This window comes from Sinohyriopsis cumingii, chromosome 1 (assembly GCF_028554795.1).
Source record: "Sinohyriopsis cumingii isolate HCF-2022 chromosome 1, ASM2855479v2, whole genome shotgun sequence".
NCBI classification, from domain to species: domain Eukaryota; kingdom Metazoa; phylum Mollusca; class Bivalvia; order Unionida; family Unionidae; genus Sinohyriopsis; species Sinohyriopsis cumingii.
This window is the reverse complement of record NC_142961.1, coordinates 165,198,714-165,215,182: the sequence shown is the minus strand read 5'-3', so window position 1 is coordinate 165,215,182 and position 16,469 is coordinate 165,198,714. Positions and strand designations below refer to the sequence as shown.

At 34.9% G+C, this 16,469-nt stretch overlaps 1 protein-coding gene across 1 annotated transcript in view; it reads left to right on the top strand.

Annotated features, from left to right (window-relative positions):
* The first annotated feature begins 970 nt into the window (after positions 1-970).
* Positions 971-16,469, top strand: part of LOC149808310 (putative ATP-dependent RNA helicase DDX28) — a 77,306-nt gene continuing 61,807 nt past the window's right edge. Inside the window, exons 1-2 of the mRNA XM_089975853.1 lie at positions 971-1,074; positions 9,470-9,577. Of these exons, the coding sequence (XP_089831979.1) occupies positions 9,512-9,577 (66 nt within the window). The 5' untranslated portion in view covers positions 971-1,074; positions 9,470-9,511. The remainder of the gene's footprint in view (positions 1,075-9,469; positions 9,578-16,469) is intronic.

Here is a 16,469-nt window from a genome sequence, read left to right as displayed (position 1 = left end):
AGTCTTCACATGCAATGGGGGACAATCCCTGACTCACCGGGGGTTTGAGACCTGTCGGTTACCCTCAACCTGGTTTTGCCGGCCCGTCGAAGCCGTTGCCCGTGGTTTGGCCGCTGAGCATGCTACAGCTTCTTGGAGTCACAAGTGAGAGCTGAGCGCCAAGTGGAGACCAAAGGTGGACTAGTTACCCCCAAGGGAGTACGACTGCTACCCCCACCAGAGGTACTACCCCTCCATGAGCACCCCTTTCATCTGGTGTAAGGCCAATCTGTATACTCTATAACCCATGTTACACTGATCAATCATAAACCAAAATAAAGGGAATTAAAGGTACTTTGAACTTTAGCTAAGATATACAAGTTTTTTTTTTTTTTAGATAGCCAGTAAAACCAGTGTGGAAGGCCGGGGTAATTCTTTTTCTTTAAAATTCAAACCTATGCAAAATTAAAAACTGTAGAGCGCCACCTTAGATATAAAAAATAGCTAATGCGCATCTTTCAAAAAAGTGCTAGCTCCGCTTGTTCATTTTCACTTCTTGAACTTCAGAGGTAAATTGTATACAAAACAACTGATAACTTTATTTTACATTTTATATATTTGGTAATCTATCCATTGCACTTTCAGAAGCTGGTATTGTTTAGTTGGGCAAAATTCATTTTACCCATTTTAATAGGTGAATAAAATAGTGTACTTAAGACCAATTCAGGTTGATTATTTTTAGCACAAGGGAGCAGTCATTATAGTTGGCAGTGTGCTTCGATCGTGTACAATTTCCATAAGTACAATATCCAAAGAAATGTCAGCCACATTACATCAAACTAGCAAAGAGGTATGCCAGAATTCTCTCCACTGTGTATGTTTCAAATGCAACCAACTTGACCATACACACTTCACTCTCTCAAAAGCACATAATAATTGGTTAGCGTCCCCTTATAGGCCGTAGTATAGGGGCAGGAAACCAGGCTAACTACATGCATGCACTTTCTGTGGATAAATAGGGCAACAATTTGGAATACCAAGTTGTTCCGCGCAATTTCTCGATAAATGGTATATCAAAGTTGGAGCCTAGTGCCGGTAACAACGGTTTTACCATGTTATATAATTTTAGTAATATCATGATAAATATTCTATCATTACAGTATAATTCAGTGGTATATTAGCTAATTAGATAAGATGCAATGATTTTAAAAACTATATTCGTAGAAAAGTTTGTGGGGAATATGTTGTATGTGATAATTTTAAATGGGTTCGTATTCTCGTTACATGTAATCAATTTTCGTTGTTATTCATTTAAGCGTCGATGATTAAAATGTGCACTGCCGCAGTCAGGTACATCCTTTATATTCAAACAAGTACAAATCATAATACATTTGTCACCATTAATATTTTGGTAAAATCCTAGTTAATAAGGATCACCCAGGGGTGGCGCTGGCTTTTGAAAAAGTCACCAAACAAATTGCCAACCTTAATATTTTGTCGCCAATTATAAAAGATGTCGCCACTTTCATAATACAGTACTATCCGTTTATCTCATCATCCTCGGGACCAATTCAATATTGTCGACAACAGCTGATGTTTAAATAAGTCAGGGTGGTGGTGGCTGGAAATAAATTGAAATTTCGAACACAAGTGAAATATTTCAGGGATGACCTGTCGTCAATGACTAGGATTTACAGAGGAAAGAAAACAACAAAAATTTTGATTAAATTAAGATAACTAGTCTGAAATACACTTGTATAATGACAACTTACATATGTGTAGCACACAACACAACTTGTTAAATAATATACATACGTCTGAAAATTCCACAAATTCGAATATTATTAGATCATATATTGTATTAGTCATCTCCTATTAAAAACACAACTAAAATGTATATAAAAAAAAAAATGGTAGGCCTCATTTAATCAATATCCAGTTGTCAACAAACACATTTCCCAAAACAATTCACTCTGATATTTGGGTTATATTACAGCAGAGAATAGTTAGGCCAGACATCAGCATAAGAGGATTATGATATAACAGTGCTGTGTTAGGGCGGTTTGTCAATACGAACAAAGGATTTGTTTATGTAAAAATAGATTCGAGTGCAATTTTATATCCAAGTTTGTGGCTTTATGTCATGGTGCCTTTGAATTTCTCAACTCCAAACCCAAGACTGTATACCATATATACTCATGTTTAAACCCGTTCGTGTATAAGCCGACCCCCCCCAAACTGAATTGGTAAAACTGTTATAAAGTGCATGACCCGCGTATAAGCCGACCCATAATTTCTAGACTACCGGTACATCACAAGATGCACAAAGTGAGTTCTGAATACGTTTATTTAGGCAAATCACATATTAAATAAAATGAAAGTAAGAAAGCTAATTTATATGTTGAATAAAAACAATTCTAAAGTGTTAAGTCTTAATGGAAATTTAATTAATCCTCATTCTAAAATCATGAATTATAAAAGTTCTATCACTTTTAGAATCCTTCAAAATCTGGCTCTGTATCAGACTCGCCAAACAGTTCACGAAACTCGGCTTCTGTTACGGGCATGCTTTCATCATATACGTCGTCATTGTCATTATGGTCATCCGATAGTGTGTCGTTCTCCTTCTTGCTCCCCTCTTCATTGTCAGATTGAAATATAGCATCATCCTCTTCCATCCATGGCATTGCTGATACAGCACTTCCTGAATGATTTTGCAATCATTTCCGATGGAATTGAATCCCACGCTTCTTTTACCCACTTGGCGACCAAATCGATGTCCGGCCTCATTAAATTCCCGCCTTTTGTCATTTTGTAATTATTTCCATGTGTGGTTGGTTATCAATTTGTATTTGATAATTATTTATCATTGTTGTTTATTTGTGGTTTTTTTTAATTACCGGTAGTGTGATTCAATTGATCAAAATATGATTGGTTTCAGCGTGGACATTATTCAAGTATTGTGACAGTTTATAACTTTGAGCAGAAACCATGTCTACTACCATATCTCATTGAACAATACATCTGAGAGTCGGCATGTATTAGTAAAGTCATTGGCATTGTGCAATAAAACAAACCTATTATCCCCGAGGCATTTACCACAGATTAAGCATATGGTAGCTATTGTACAACACTCTACCGCTAACGAACCACTTTGCTTTACAAACAACTAAACAACAGTAGTATATAAACTGTGGCTGCCGATTACTTCTAAAACACCTGTCAAAGAAATCACCTGTCAGAGAAATCCCACAAATTATATTGTTTTACAGTTATTCACGCTGACTCATATATTGCCCTGTTATTTACCCTTCCTAAGTGTGCGCGCAACAAACCCCTATGGAGCCTCTCGCTATTGTTCCTTAAGAGACTATCATACATGTATTTCTACTCTTGATAAAAATGTTTGTCGTATATACCTTAGTATCGTAAGTCTTTTATTTTTTTACGTAGATTCTTTTCATATTTACAATGAAATAAGCTAGCGTGCATTTATACAATACCATAGAGTTTAATGATTACTGATTAGCTGAGGGTTAAATACTTGACTGGAGATTACTAATATGGCGGTTCTTTTGGAAAATACACATACTACCGTGGCTCAAATAACATGTATGGCTGCATTTTCTGGTGGATGGACATCTGACAAATAGACGTCAAGTACGTTAAAACATGTTTTTCATTCATTGTCCTACCACTTAAGTTAGAAAAAAAATATTTGTTTCACTTCACGACAGCACAAATCTTATGAGCCATGTGGCATCACTAGGCATGTGATCTCATCTTCAACGATCGACAGAAACAATAAATGCTGGAAATCGAGGGGAAAAAGCGTAAAAAATTTCAGACTTGCACCTTGACCCACAGATAAGCTGCCCCCCCCTTCTTCCAGGCCTTATTTTTTTTCTAAATTTTTCGGCTTATGTGCGAGTATATATGGTATACAGTTTTTAGCAGCCAAAAATGTTTTCACCAAAAAGATTGCCAGATGGTATATTTTGTCGCCATTAAGTTTAAAAAATGGTAATTTGCGACACTGGTGAAGCCAGGCGCAATCCCTGTCATCTTTATTTGTAGGAAAACAGGACAGGGTATTGTTCTTGCTGTTTTGCTGAAGTGATTCCCATGCAACGAAACTTACCCACACATGACACCTGTTGGTATTTGAGTCTTGTGGGTCTTTTGATTTCTCGTTTCAAAGTTTTTTGTGCATGCTGAATCCTTTTGAAACAGTTTGAGTAAAGAAATTACATATTACAGTAATCCTACCTTTGATTAGTGAGTTCCATTTGTGCATTAACTATGACACACCTATCTACATTTTGTAAGACAAATCTGGCAATCACTTGTGTCACTGTATCTACATTTTGTAAGACAAATCTGGCAATCACTTGTATCACTGTATTGGAGAACTCTGGTGATTTACAGTTACATGATTACACTACATGAAATTGATTTGTAGGCCCCCAAAAATGTATGTGTTTCTTATTGCACTGGTTTTAAAATTAGGGCAGGTAGGAATTTTTTTTATTAATTTTTTTAAATAATTATATATATTATTATGGTTAGTATTTATATTTCAGGGTTCATAGCAGCAGAATGGTAAAAAAAAATTAAGGATAAGTTGATTTTTCTTAAGGGCATTAAATCAATTTTTAAGGTCCCTCTACCTGCACACAATTTACTGAAATCATCAAAAGGTACAACATTGAAGTAACACTTCATGAACAAAAAATGCATATAATGCCAGTACAATGTTACACAATATTGGTCAGGAATCAGGATAATATGACCGGGTGGGACATTATGTTCATGCCTGTTACATGATGCCCCAATGCTAGACATTGCTATTAACTGTCACACTGCATACATCATAACAATATGAATGAAAGATTGTTAAAGCTATGTTAAAAATCCAAATTACACCACACATACATATTCTTTTACATGTAGAGATGCTTCTAGAATTGTATTAGTAGGGGCCAGGGGGATTTTCCCCCTTGTCACAAAATTAAGGGGTTGCAGGAACCAGCCTGAGTTTAATATTAACAAAACACTTAAATATCCATCTCTCTTTATTCTTCATCCACTCTGCAAGATCCCTATTGAAATCAAAATCTTTAAAAGATGTCACCTCTAGTTGTATAAGCATTAACCTGTTCATTGTTTCTCAGCTTAATTTGTTTATTATCTTTGTATGAATATTGTTTAGTACTGAAAACCTTTTTCACAGCTTACAGGTATTGTCTTTTGGATAATTCTGCACCAAAATAAGATTTTTCACTTACATAAGCTCTGCCAGTGTTTGATTGTCTTGAATTAGCACTCTGCAAGATTTACCATTCCATAATGCTGTATTAAGATTTTAAGTCCATTAATGTCATAGCCTACTTGTTCAAATAGAGGTATTATTTTGATCAAATAAATATCTTTACTTTTTAATTTTGCTTTTAGATTCTTTATTAAATTTATTGTAATCTTTATGCTAGGATGTAAAGTTTTGTAGCACTTGATCCAGCAGAGCTAAATTGTGACTATCGGTAGAAAAGAAATGAAAAGTGCACTCTACTTTTAAATTGTCTGTATTTTAATTTGGCTTGTTTGTCTGCCTTTTTGTAATTTGGCTTGTTTGTCTTTTCTATATTTAATTTTTAAATACTGCTGAAATGAGGGGTTGGCCAGCATGCCATCTGTTTTTGTCCATATACATCGGATTCCTATTTATCTTCATCATTTGGTTCAAAATCCCTCACTGGTATCTCCATTTAATGTGAGAAAGCTTGCCAGTAGCTTCTCATGGGTTGGTGGTTCTTTCCGGAGTTTTATGGGGTTCTTCCTCCACCATTAATACTGGCCGCCATGTATCATGTGCTGAAAAATGGCATTAAACCCTAAAACAGCAACAATCTCCATTTAAACTTCCCAGCTCCTATAATCTGATATACTGCTGACTTTAAAAATAGATTCCCTTCATCACTATGATCGGCCAGTATTTGCCAAACTTAATTGTCATATCAAGATGAATAATACTGTGAATCTGCCATTTTGGGCTAGATAGCCTGTATTATTACACTCATCTGCCATTTGGGGCTAGATAGCCTGTATTATTACACTCATCTGCCATTTTGGGCTAGATAGCCTGTATTATTACACTCATCTGCCATTTTGGGCTAGATAGCCTATATTATTACACTCATCTGCCATTTTGGGCTAGATAGCCTGTATTATTACACTCATTTGTAAAACGTCCTTGATGCAAGGTTCAGACTTTGAAAAATGCTTTTTATGGGGCCCAATGTGCCAATCAGATTTAATATAACAACCATTTATGTCAAGCAGAAGAAACCAGATTTGTAAACAGTTAAAAAATATGCACCTCATGACAAGTGCTACATTATTTCCACCATTTCTACAAGCACTTTAAAGGTGAAGAGCTGAATAAAATTCTATACTATGCTGATTTTTAAGGATAACATCAAGCAAGGTTGAATTTTGAGGATAATTTAAGGTTTTTTAGGCTAACAGCTAAATTTAATGCTTTTTGAGGTCAGCCACAAACCATGTATAATGGACCACTCTGGTGGCCTAGTGGTAAGAGTGTCTGATTTGGATGCAAGAGGTTGCAGGTTCAAACCACCATACCAAAGACTTGTAAAAATGTACAAGCAGCTGCCTCATTTGGCGCTCAGCATTAAGAGGTTAGTTTTAGGACTGGTTGGCCTGATGTCAGGATAATGTAATTAAGTGGGACATCATGCTGCATGTCTGCAGCATGATGTCCCAGTGTTAGCATAGTGATGTTACTGAAATTTTTTAAAAGCTACATTAAAAATCCAAATCACACACACACACACACACACACACCATGTATAACGTACTAAGTACTTCAAATACTAGGCTAAACCAGCACAATTAGATGCACAAATCAATTTTGGGAATTTTATTTAAAATTTGTTTATTTTTTTTACCCTGTTGAAAATAGTGCTTATGTTAGCAATGAAAAACAGCGACCTTTGACCAACTGGGAAAACATTTTTTGCTGTATATATTAGTGCTCTTGCATGCTTTTCTTGTCATATACCAAGATATGTAGAATATGAGTATGCCTTTACAAGCTTTTCTGGTGCTTTATCAAGACATGTAGAACATTAGTGTGCTTTTACATGATTTTCTAGTGCTATATCAAGACATGTGGAACATGCGAGTGCTTTTACAAGCTTTTCTAGTGCTGTATCAAGACATGTAGAACATTAGAGTGCCTTTACATGCTTTTCTAGTGCTGTATCAAGACATATAAAACGTTACAGTGCCTTTACATGCTTTCTTGAGGCCCTGAGTGGCTGAGTGGTCTAAAGCACTCTCCGTTACAGATCAATGCCATCTCACCTCTGTCTGCGCTGGTACGAGTCTCAGATTCAGCCAATGTGGGTATGTGAGAAAGCTTGCCAGTAACTTCTTGTGTGTCGGTGTAGAATATGAGTATGCCTTTACAAGCTTTTCTGGTGCTTTATCAAGACATGTAGAACATTAGTGTGCTTTTACATGCTTTTCTAGTGTTGTATCATGACATGAAGAACATTAGAGTGCCATTACATGCTTTTCTAGTCCTGTATCAAGATATGTAGAACATGAGAGTGCTTTTACATGCTTTTCTAGTGCTGTATCAAGACATGTAGAACAATAGAATGCCTTTACATGCTTTTCTAGTGTTGTATCAAGACACGTAGAACATTGGAATGCCTTTACATGCTTTTCTAGTGCTGTATCAAGACATGTAGAACATTAGAATGCCTTTACATGCTTTTCTAGTGCAGCTGTATCAAGATATGTAGAACATTAGTGTGCTTTTACAAGCTTTTCTAGTGTTGTATCAAGACATGTGGAACATGAGAGTGCTTTTACAAGCTTTTCTAGTGTTGTATCAAGACATGTAGAACATGAGAGTGCTTTTACAAGCTTTTCTAGTGTTGTATCAAGACATGTGGAACATGAGAGTGCTTTTACAAGCTTTTCTAGTGTTGTATCAAGACGTGGAACATGAGAGTGCTTTTACAAGCTTTTCTAGTGTTGTATCAAGACGTGGAACATGAGAGTGCTTTTACAAGCTTTTCTAGTGTTGTATCATGACATGTAGAACATTAGAGTGCTTTTACAAGCTTTTCTAGTGTTGTATCATGACATGTAGAACATGAGAGTGCTTTTACAAGCTTTTCTAGTGTTGTATCAAGACATGTGGAACATGAGAGTGCCTTTACATGCTTTTCTAGTGCTGTATCATGACATGTAGAACATTAGAGTGCCTTTACATGCTTTTCTAGTGCAGCTGTATCAAGACATGTAGAACATTAGAGTGCCTTTACATGCTTTTCTAGTGCTGTATCAAGACATATAGAACATTAGAGTGCTTTTATATGCTTTTCTAGTACTGTATCAAGACATGTAGAACATTGGAATGCCTTTACATGCTTTTCTAGTGCTGTATCAAGACATGTAGAACATTAGAGTGCTTTTACATGCTTTTCTAGTGCTGTATCAAGACATGTAGAACATTAGAATGCCTTTACATGCTTTTCTAGTGCTGTATCATGACATGTAGAACATTAAAATGCCTTTACATGCTTTTCTAGTGCTGTATCAAGACATGTAGAACATTAGAATACCTTTACATGCTTTTCTAGTGCAGCTGTATCAAGACATGTGGAACATGAGAGTGCTTTTACAAGCTTTTCTAGTGTTGTATCATGACATGTAGAACATTAGAATGCCTTTACCTGCTTTTCTAGTGCTGTATCATGACATGTAGGTCATTAGAATGCTTTTACATGCTTTTCTAGTGCAGCTGTATCAAGACATGTAGAACATTGGAATGCCTTTACATGCTTTTCTAGTGTTGTATCAAGACATGTAGAACACTGGAATGCCTTTACATGCTTTTCTAGTGCTGTATCAAGACATGTAGAACATTAGAATGCCTTTTCATGCTTTTCTAGTGCAGCTGTATCAAGACATGTAGAACACTGGAATGCCTTTACATGCTTTTCTAGTGCTGTATCAAGACATGTAGAACATGAGAGTGCTTTTACATGCTTTTCTAGTGTTGTATCATGACATGTAGAACATTAGAATGCCTTTACATGCTTTTCTAGTGCTGTATCATGACATGTAGAACATTAGAATGCCTTTACATGCTTTTCTGGTGCTGTATCAAGACATGTAGAACATTGGAATGCCTTTACATCCTTTTCTAGTGTTGTATCATGACATGTAGAACATTAGAATGCTTTTACATGCTTTTCTAGTACAGTATCAAGACATGTAGAACACTGGAATGCCTTTACATGCTTTTCTAGTGCAGCTGTATCAAGACATGTAGAATACGAGAGGGATAGACCCCAATCTCCATTATTCCAAGAATCTCCAAGATGTTACATGTCTTTGTACAAGATTACCATTGTTCAAGAATAACACATGCTATTTCAACTATTTTTAGTTTTGATTGAAGAATCTCTCCAGTGACTGAGGATAGAACACCATGTTGACCTGGTGTCGTTTGAGAGCTACAAGGCTCACTCTTTCAGCTTCAGCAAGATTCTACCAGGTAAAGATCACTATAAGGCATGATTATTCATTTCAGAAATTTAATGAACAGATTTACCAGAGGATGGACTCGAAACTGTAAATTATTTCACATTTTTGTCTCTGTACCAAAATGCCAGTATTAGATTCAAATAGAATTAAAAGCAATTACAAACTGAGATTCATGTGACTAGGATTTAAGCATATTAGAGACTATCTTTCATATAAAATTCATATTTAGAGACTATCTTTCAGCCTATGCGTCGATGCTCTGGATAATTCATGATCATTATTAATTTCCCATGCTCAGAACAAGAATATCTTAAGAGTTTTATATGACTCTGCCTTCATCAGTGACTAATGTTGACCACGTGACTTATAATGATCACATGATACGTGAGGACAATATATGGAAAAAGAAGGTGAAGGAGCATCATTCAAAATATGACATCAGAGACCAACGCTAAACAGGGATGAGGGGCATGAATTACCACCCATCTATACCAGTATCCACATATCACGTGACCTTTATAAGTCACGTGTGATCAATATTAGTTGCTGATGAAGGCAGTGTGATATTACCAAACAATTTGAACTCTTAAGATATTTATGCTCTGAGTATGTGAAATTACTAATGATCATCTTTCAGCCTGTTTGTACAAAATCCATATTGGATTTACATCGATCATTATGACAGTTGCAAACTAGAAGATATGCTTCTTTCCATAAAAGGGCACTGATCAGCGTTCTCAATAGACGTCTACCCTCAGGTTTTGATGTTGGATTTTAAATTTTACCAATTTCTGATGCATGGAAATTCCAAACTGTGCAATTTTTTTATGACCGTTGATTTTGGCAGGAGCATCAATCTTAAATATCCTTAATTCACCTCTGGCATAAATTCCTTCTGTGTATAAACTGCCTATAACAAATTGACAGTATGCACCATTGATTGACATTTGGTAAACTACTGTTTACCACTTATGGGCTCCTATGCACAATCAGTATGGGCAGAGCCAACAAGTCACTGATGTCATGCTGTTATGAATCTGTGTTCTTAAAGTAAGTAACAGTTAAAAGCTAAAACCAACAAGTTTTGTAAAATGCAACAAATAATTTGTTTCTCTAGAATACAGAGTGAAAAATTAAAAACAACTTACAGTATTTTGAATTTAATCCTAAATAGTCCTAAAAGTTCTAAAAGTGTTGACTATTCTGAATAAATTCTGGTGTTGTTCCAAATGAAGTCCAGTCTATTTTGCAGATGTGCCAATAGCCTGGAATAGTTTGATATGCTAACTATATTGATGCATCATGATGATATAGTTCATAATGTCTTTAAATGAATTCACTGTAATTCCAAAGACGTTACTTTGCCTTTAAGTTTATAAGCACCTTGTAATTCCAATGAATAATTGAAATAAATATGTCCTCTCAAATAATAATTGAAGACAACTAAATGATTCCAGAATGACTGATGCTTAGGGTAGGAATAATGCTTCTGTTATTTACTATCTTATATAAGAGTCTAAGATACAATTTCAGAACCAGGATGAGGGTCAGATATTCATTTCCAGAACATTGAACAAGGTCAGATCCTTTAACAGTCAACCAATCAGAATTTAGATAAGTCAGATATCCTAGAAGGAAACCCATTACCTGAAATCAAATCCAACCAAATTCATCAACAAGATTACTTCTATACTAGCTAAGTTGAAAATGGCACAAAAACCTGTTTACTCAGATGAAATGACCTCATCCCAGTGTGCAAACTCACAATGGACAAATTTAGCTATTTGATATGTTGTCCACTTATTTACCCGTACAATCTGTTTTTATGTATAGCTATGTTATGTATAGTATTATCTATAATTATAGCTTGTAAGGGTTCATAATATTTTAAATAGTAAATTCGTTATCAATAGTAAGTTTGCACTTTTCAGATTAGTCATATATGCTGTGTAAATTGTTTCATTTATGGGTTTCAGGGGTAATTGATACTGTTAGTACATAGGAACCCCACTATAATGCAATAATTGTGGTCCAAAAATTGGATCACGTTAATATCGGGGTCGCGTTAATGTGGGGTTTTTCAGTATTTTACTTTTTTCAGAGAACAACTCATTGGCACATATGTGTGTATTCATGTCTAATGTATATGATGAATAGGGTATCAACACCGTTTGCTATTGTGCCGTCATGGCATGCAGTTCGTCTATATTGCATGCAATTCCATTGAAAAATTGCACACAGATTTACAATATTCAGTCATTTTTTTCCAGATCATTGTGTCTGAATTCAACATCTAATATACATCATAAAGAGTATCAACACCGTTTACTTGCCGTCTAATATCATACCGCTGGGGCTTGCAATCAATCTGTAATATATGTAATTCCATTGCAAAAATTGCATACATATTTAAACTATTCAATAATTTTGTCACACATCATTATGTGTCTGAATTCAACGGGAAAAATTAACAGCAAAATTAGGTTAAGAAAGACGAAGCACATGTACGGTTTATTACGTTCCGTGGTCTATGAATGGTGTCTGTACAAATTTCATATTGCTAAAATTTTCTTATATGCATTGCCATGTAAATTTATCCATTGCAAATTTACAGTAATTAACGCTTGTATGCCTATTCGTTTGAACAACTACAGCAAGAATAATTAACAATCAACACATGCTTTCAGCATGCATATAACTTTTACTTCAGATTTTGTGAATATCGAAAGAAACTTATGAAAACTACTATACTAATCATTGCGCAAAGTGCAGAGAACGACTTGCATTTTTGAACTTGCTTTTCCATAGCAGTAAAATATTTTTATAAAAAATGCGAAATTAATAATGAGTTCATAAACAAACACCATACCCATGTAAAACCTGAGAACTAGGTGCAGTAGGCCTGCAATGGTCACGAGTCACTTTTATAAATTTGTATAAGCTGAACACATGTACAATTTCATACCCTTTCAATATCCAGCTAATAAAGCAGACATTTTTTACTGGTCAACTGATTGCATCTAATAATACCGCCAAGCTCAGCAAACATGTTGGTGGCTTTCGTTTTTTTATGTGTATTAAATTATGAGAATCTTTTATCAATCACCGCATTGTCTGCTGCTTGGTTGTGTAAGCAGTTAAAGAAGAAACACATGTCGGCTATTGTTTGAGCAACGATTGTAGACAGAATTAATTGAAGACAATCACAAAGACGACTTACTGGCTTTACTCATGGATCAGTAAAAGGTAACATTTTTGATAATGTTTAGTTTGGCATAACACTTCAAGAACCTGGTGAAATTGTTAAATTTCAGAAGCCAAGCCACAATCGTATTATATTCGAATTCATACACAGACTCTTCCCCAAAATGATAATAAACGTTTTACAAACTATTTCTCATACTTAAAAATAATTTTTTTCCCCCAGTACAAGAAAAATACACGTACATGTATTTGAAATTTCAGGAACCACGCCACGATTATATTAAATTTGAATTCATACGCGATCTCTTCCCCATAATGATAATACATTTTTATACACTATTTCATGTACTTTGAACAAAAAATATTTTTTCATGTGCGAATGAATACAGGAAATTTTGGGAGCCATACCATGACCGCATTATATCTGAATTCACTTTGTAGTGGGGTTGCACTGTATAAGAAACATCAAGCAATCCAACAAGGGCATGAGTTTTAATGTGACAAGCCATGCAGTGTGTTTGTATATGTGTTTTGGATTTTTGATGTCATATCGCTATGATGTCTGCAGTGTGACAGTTTATAGTGATGTCTAGCACTGGGGCATCATGCTGCAGACATGTAGCATGATGTCCCACCCAGTCACATTATCCTGACACCAGGTCGACCAGTCCTAACACTAACATCCAGGGTGGATGCTCTAATCACTAGGCCTCTGGAGCGGTCAAGGAGAAACCAGGCAGACCTAGTTCCTTATTGGTTAATGTTATAACAGCTAATCTGTTTACTGATAAAAGTAGTTTCAAAATATCAAGATGATTCATTGAAAGCAGCTGTTTATAATTAACTGTGAATTCATTCAAGTACATTTGGATTAATAACTATATAACTTTGAATTACCATGAATTCATTTAAAGAAATTTTTGCGATTAAATCTGATTTCTTCTGTACTGTTTACAATCAGTACATAGGAATACCTTTGGAACTCATTTGGATTACTCAGAACTATTGTTGTTTTAGATCTTTCTTGTTAGATTGTTTAAAACCCTGGAGTAGTAATACTTTAATCATTAAAATGTACACACAGTATGGGTATACATAACAATACATAGGCTGATATAGCTGAATCAAGGTTATGTTGTTTCAGGATTATCTTTGACTTTTATGTTAGAGGAGGAGGGAATCAGGTTGTGACTTGACTGGATTAACTTTTGAATCAAATATCAGCATTTGATTGCCCATCAACATGCATGCGATTTTGCCTGTGGTGGGGGACAAAAATACCATTTTAAAGTTACATTCTGTTGCTTTTAGAAAATAAGAAATTAATATTTTAAAGACAAAAATAATTAGGTGATTTGTTTGAATTCTCTCCATATTACATTAACCAGTTGGAACCAGTCTGATGGAGAGTGGAGACTGGAAATGTAATGCTGGTGCAATGATGTGTGGTAATCAGGTTATGAATGCTAACAAATGTACACAATAGGCTGTAAATTGATTACCTTACTGTTGTAATCAGGAGAGTTGAGGCCAGGTGTTGGATGTTTTATGATGCACTGTGAGTAATAGCAGGATCCAGCTGATCTCTGAATTTCATATTGTTGAATTGTTCTTGTGTTGCTCAAATTGTTATTGAAGAATATTTAAGGGTTGTTGAGATATGGTTTCATTCAGTTCATGTCAAAATGCAGAAACACAAACTTTCTCCCAATACTATTTTTCACCAAAAAAAACTGGATAAAAAATATAAAAATTCAGGAATGCATCTTATGTCCAACTCGGAAACTTTCTCCTTAGGATGAACTTGGCATGGAAGAATAATGGAGATCAGTCAACAGCTATAAAAACCCAGCCCCAGAAAAAATGAAGTTTGATATTTCTTGCAGGCTGAGTATGGTTGCTTTATCATTGGCACATCCTAATGCTGATAGAGAGAAGACATTCTTCATTCTTGTCAAATATAAAATTATTCAAAGGGAAATCTTGACCAGAAAACTACTGAGGGCCTGTTGAAGTGTGAAACTTAATAATCAGAATTGTTCATTGGACACCCATCTGTGATCTTGTAAGTGAAACTAAAATTATTTTGGGTTGTTGTTTTTAAAAAATCTTGGTAGTGAATTTTGAGATATAATCTCTTCCTTCATTAAATTGTCATACACTGTCCTACACTGGTTCATATTAATTAATCACAATGGTTCAAAAAGAGTATTTTCTTTCCTGTCTCAGTCTCAGAAATGACCTGATAGTGATGAACAGTGTAACCCTCAGACTCCAAAGAAACAGAAAGTTAGTAACAATTGTGATTAGAAGGAGAATACATCTGATAAAGTTATTAGAAATCTTAAGCATTCAGTTACAAAATACTGTTCAAGTGTTTTCCTTATTTAACATAAAACAAGAAATCTTGAACATCAGATTGATCCATGAATAAAAAAAAACTATTCCAGCTACAAGATCACAGCTCAGAAAGCAAACGACTCATGAGGTTTTTACTCGATATTCTGGTGTCTAGGGTCAAATGAACCCCATGATGTAATTGATGTGGCCTTACACTAGAGTTTATTATTGAGAACCCCATGATGTAATTGATGTGGCCTTACACTAGAGTTTATTATTGAGAACCCCATGATGTAATTGATGTGGCCTTACACTAGAGTTTATTATTGAGAACCCCATGATGTAATTGATGTGGCCTTACACTAGAGTTTATTATTGAGAACCCCATGATGTAATTGATGTGGCCTTACACTAGAGTTTATTATTGAGAACCCTGATGATATAATTGATGTGGCATTACACTGGATTATATTAAAATGAAATATATAATATAGCCATTATAATGGGATCCCAAACCATACCCATGTTAAATCAAAGAGTGTGGTATACTGAGGTGTTTAATAAAGAGTGACCACTGTATTCCTGCGTTATTTCCATTGTTCCAGATCATGTTGGTTCAATCATGTAAATATATGTGCATCAGAGTCATGTCCATCATATCAGTAGTTTATCTTGATTGCCGTATTGCCTGTTTTCCTTGCAGTGGTGAATTGTGCATGCACTTAGAACCTAAAGTCTTGATGGCAAGTACTATTCAAAGAAATTAGTTTGCATGTTGTTTTTTTCCTCAATAGCCAAATGCTCCAAAAGTCACAAAAATGTAGCTGCATATTTTAATATCTACATAGAAATAATTATAAGAATTAGATCTATTATATGATTAGATTATTGACACATCATTTCCAGTATGATTTTTTATTTTTTTGTATGTTGAATTTGTTTTTATATTTTCCCCTTTCAAAGATGAGCAAATAAAAGAATAGGATTGTATGGAGACATCTATGCAGAATGTCCTAAATTTCTGGGAAGTTAATATCTCTTAACATCTAAGAGTTAACAGTTGTCTACATTATTGTTCATTTTAAACCATATGTTGAGGTCAGATCACAATTATCAAACTTATATTGCTAATGACAGTGCCATAATTGTGCCTCATGCTTGACATTGCGAGGAGTAATTTGTTACAAAAAGGGTGGATGTATTTTCCATAGGGCTATCTGACAATGAATTGATTTAACCTAGCTGCAAAATAAACACTGTAGCTTCTTCAATTCAATACAATGCATTTTTACATCACTTTATAGTCCTTTGACAGTTTTGTAAATTTCAGAATGACTGAAGATGCTTTTTTGATAATT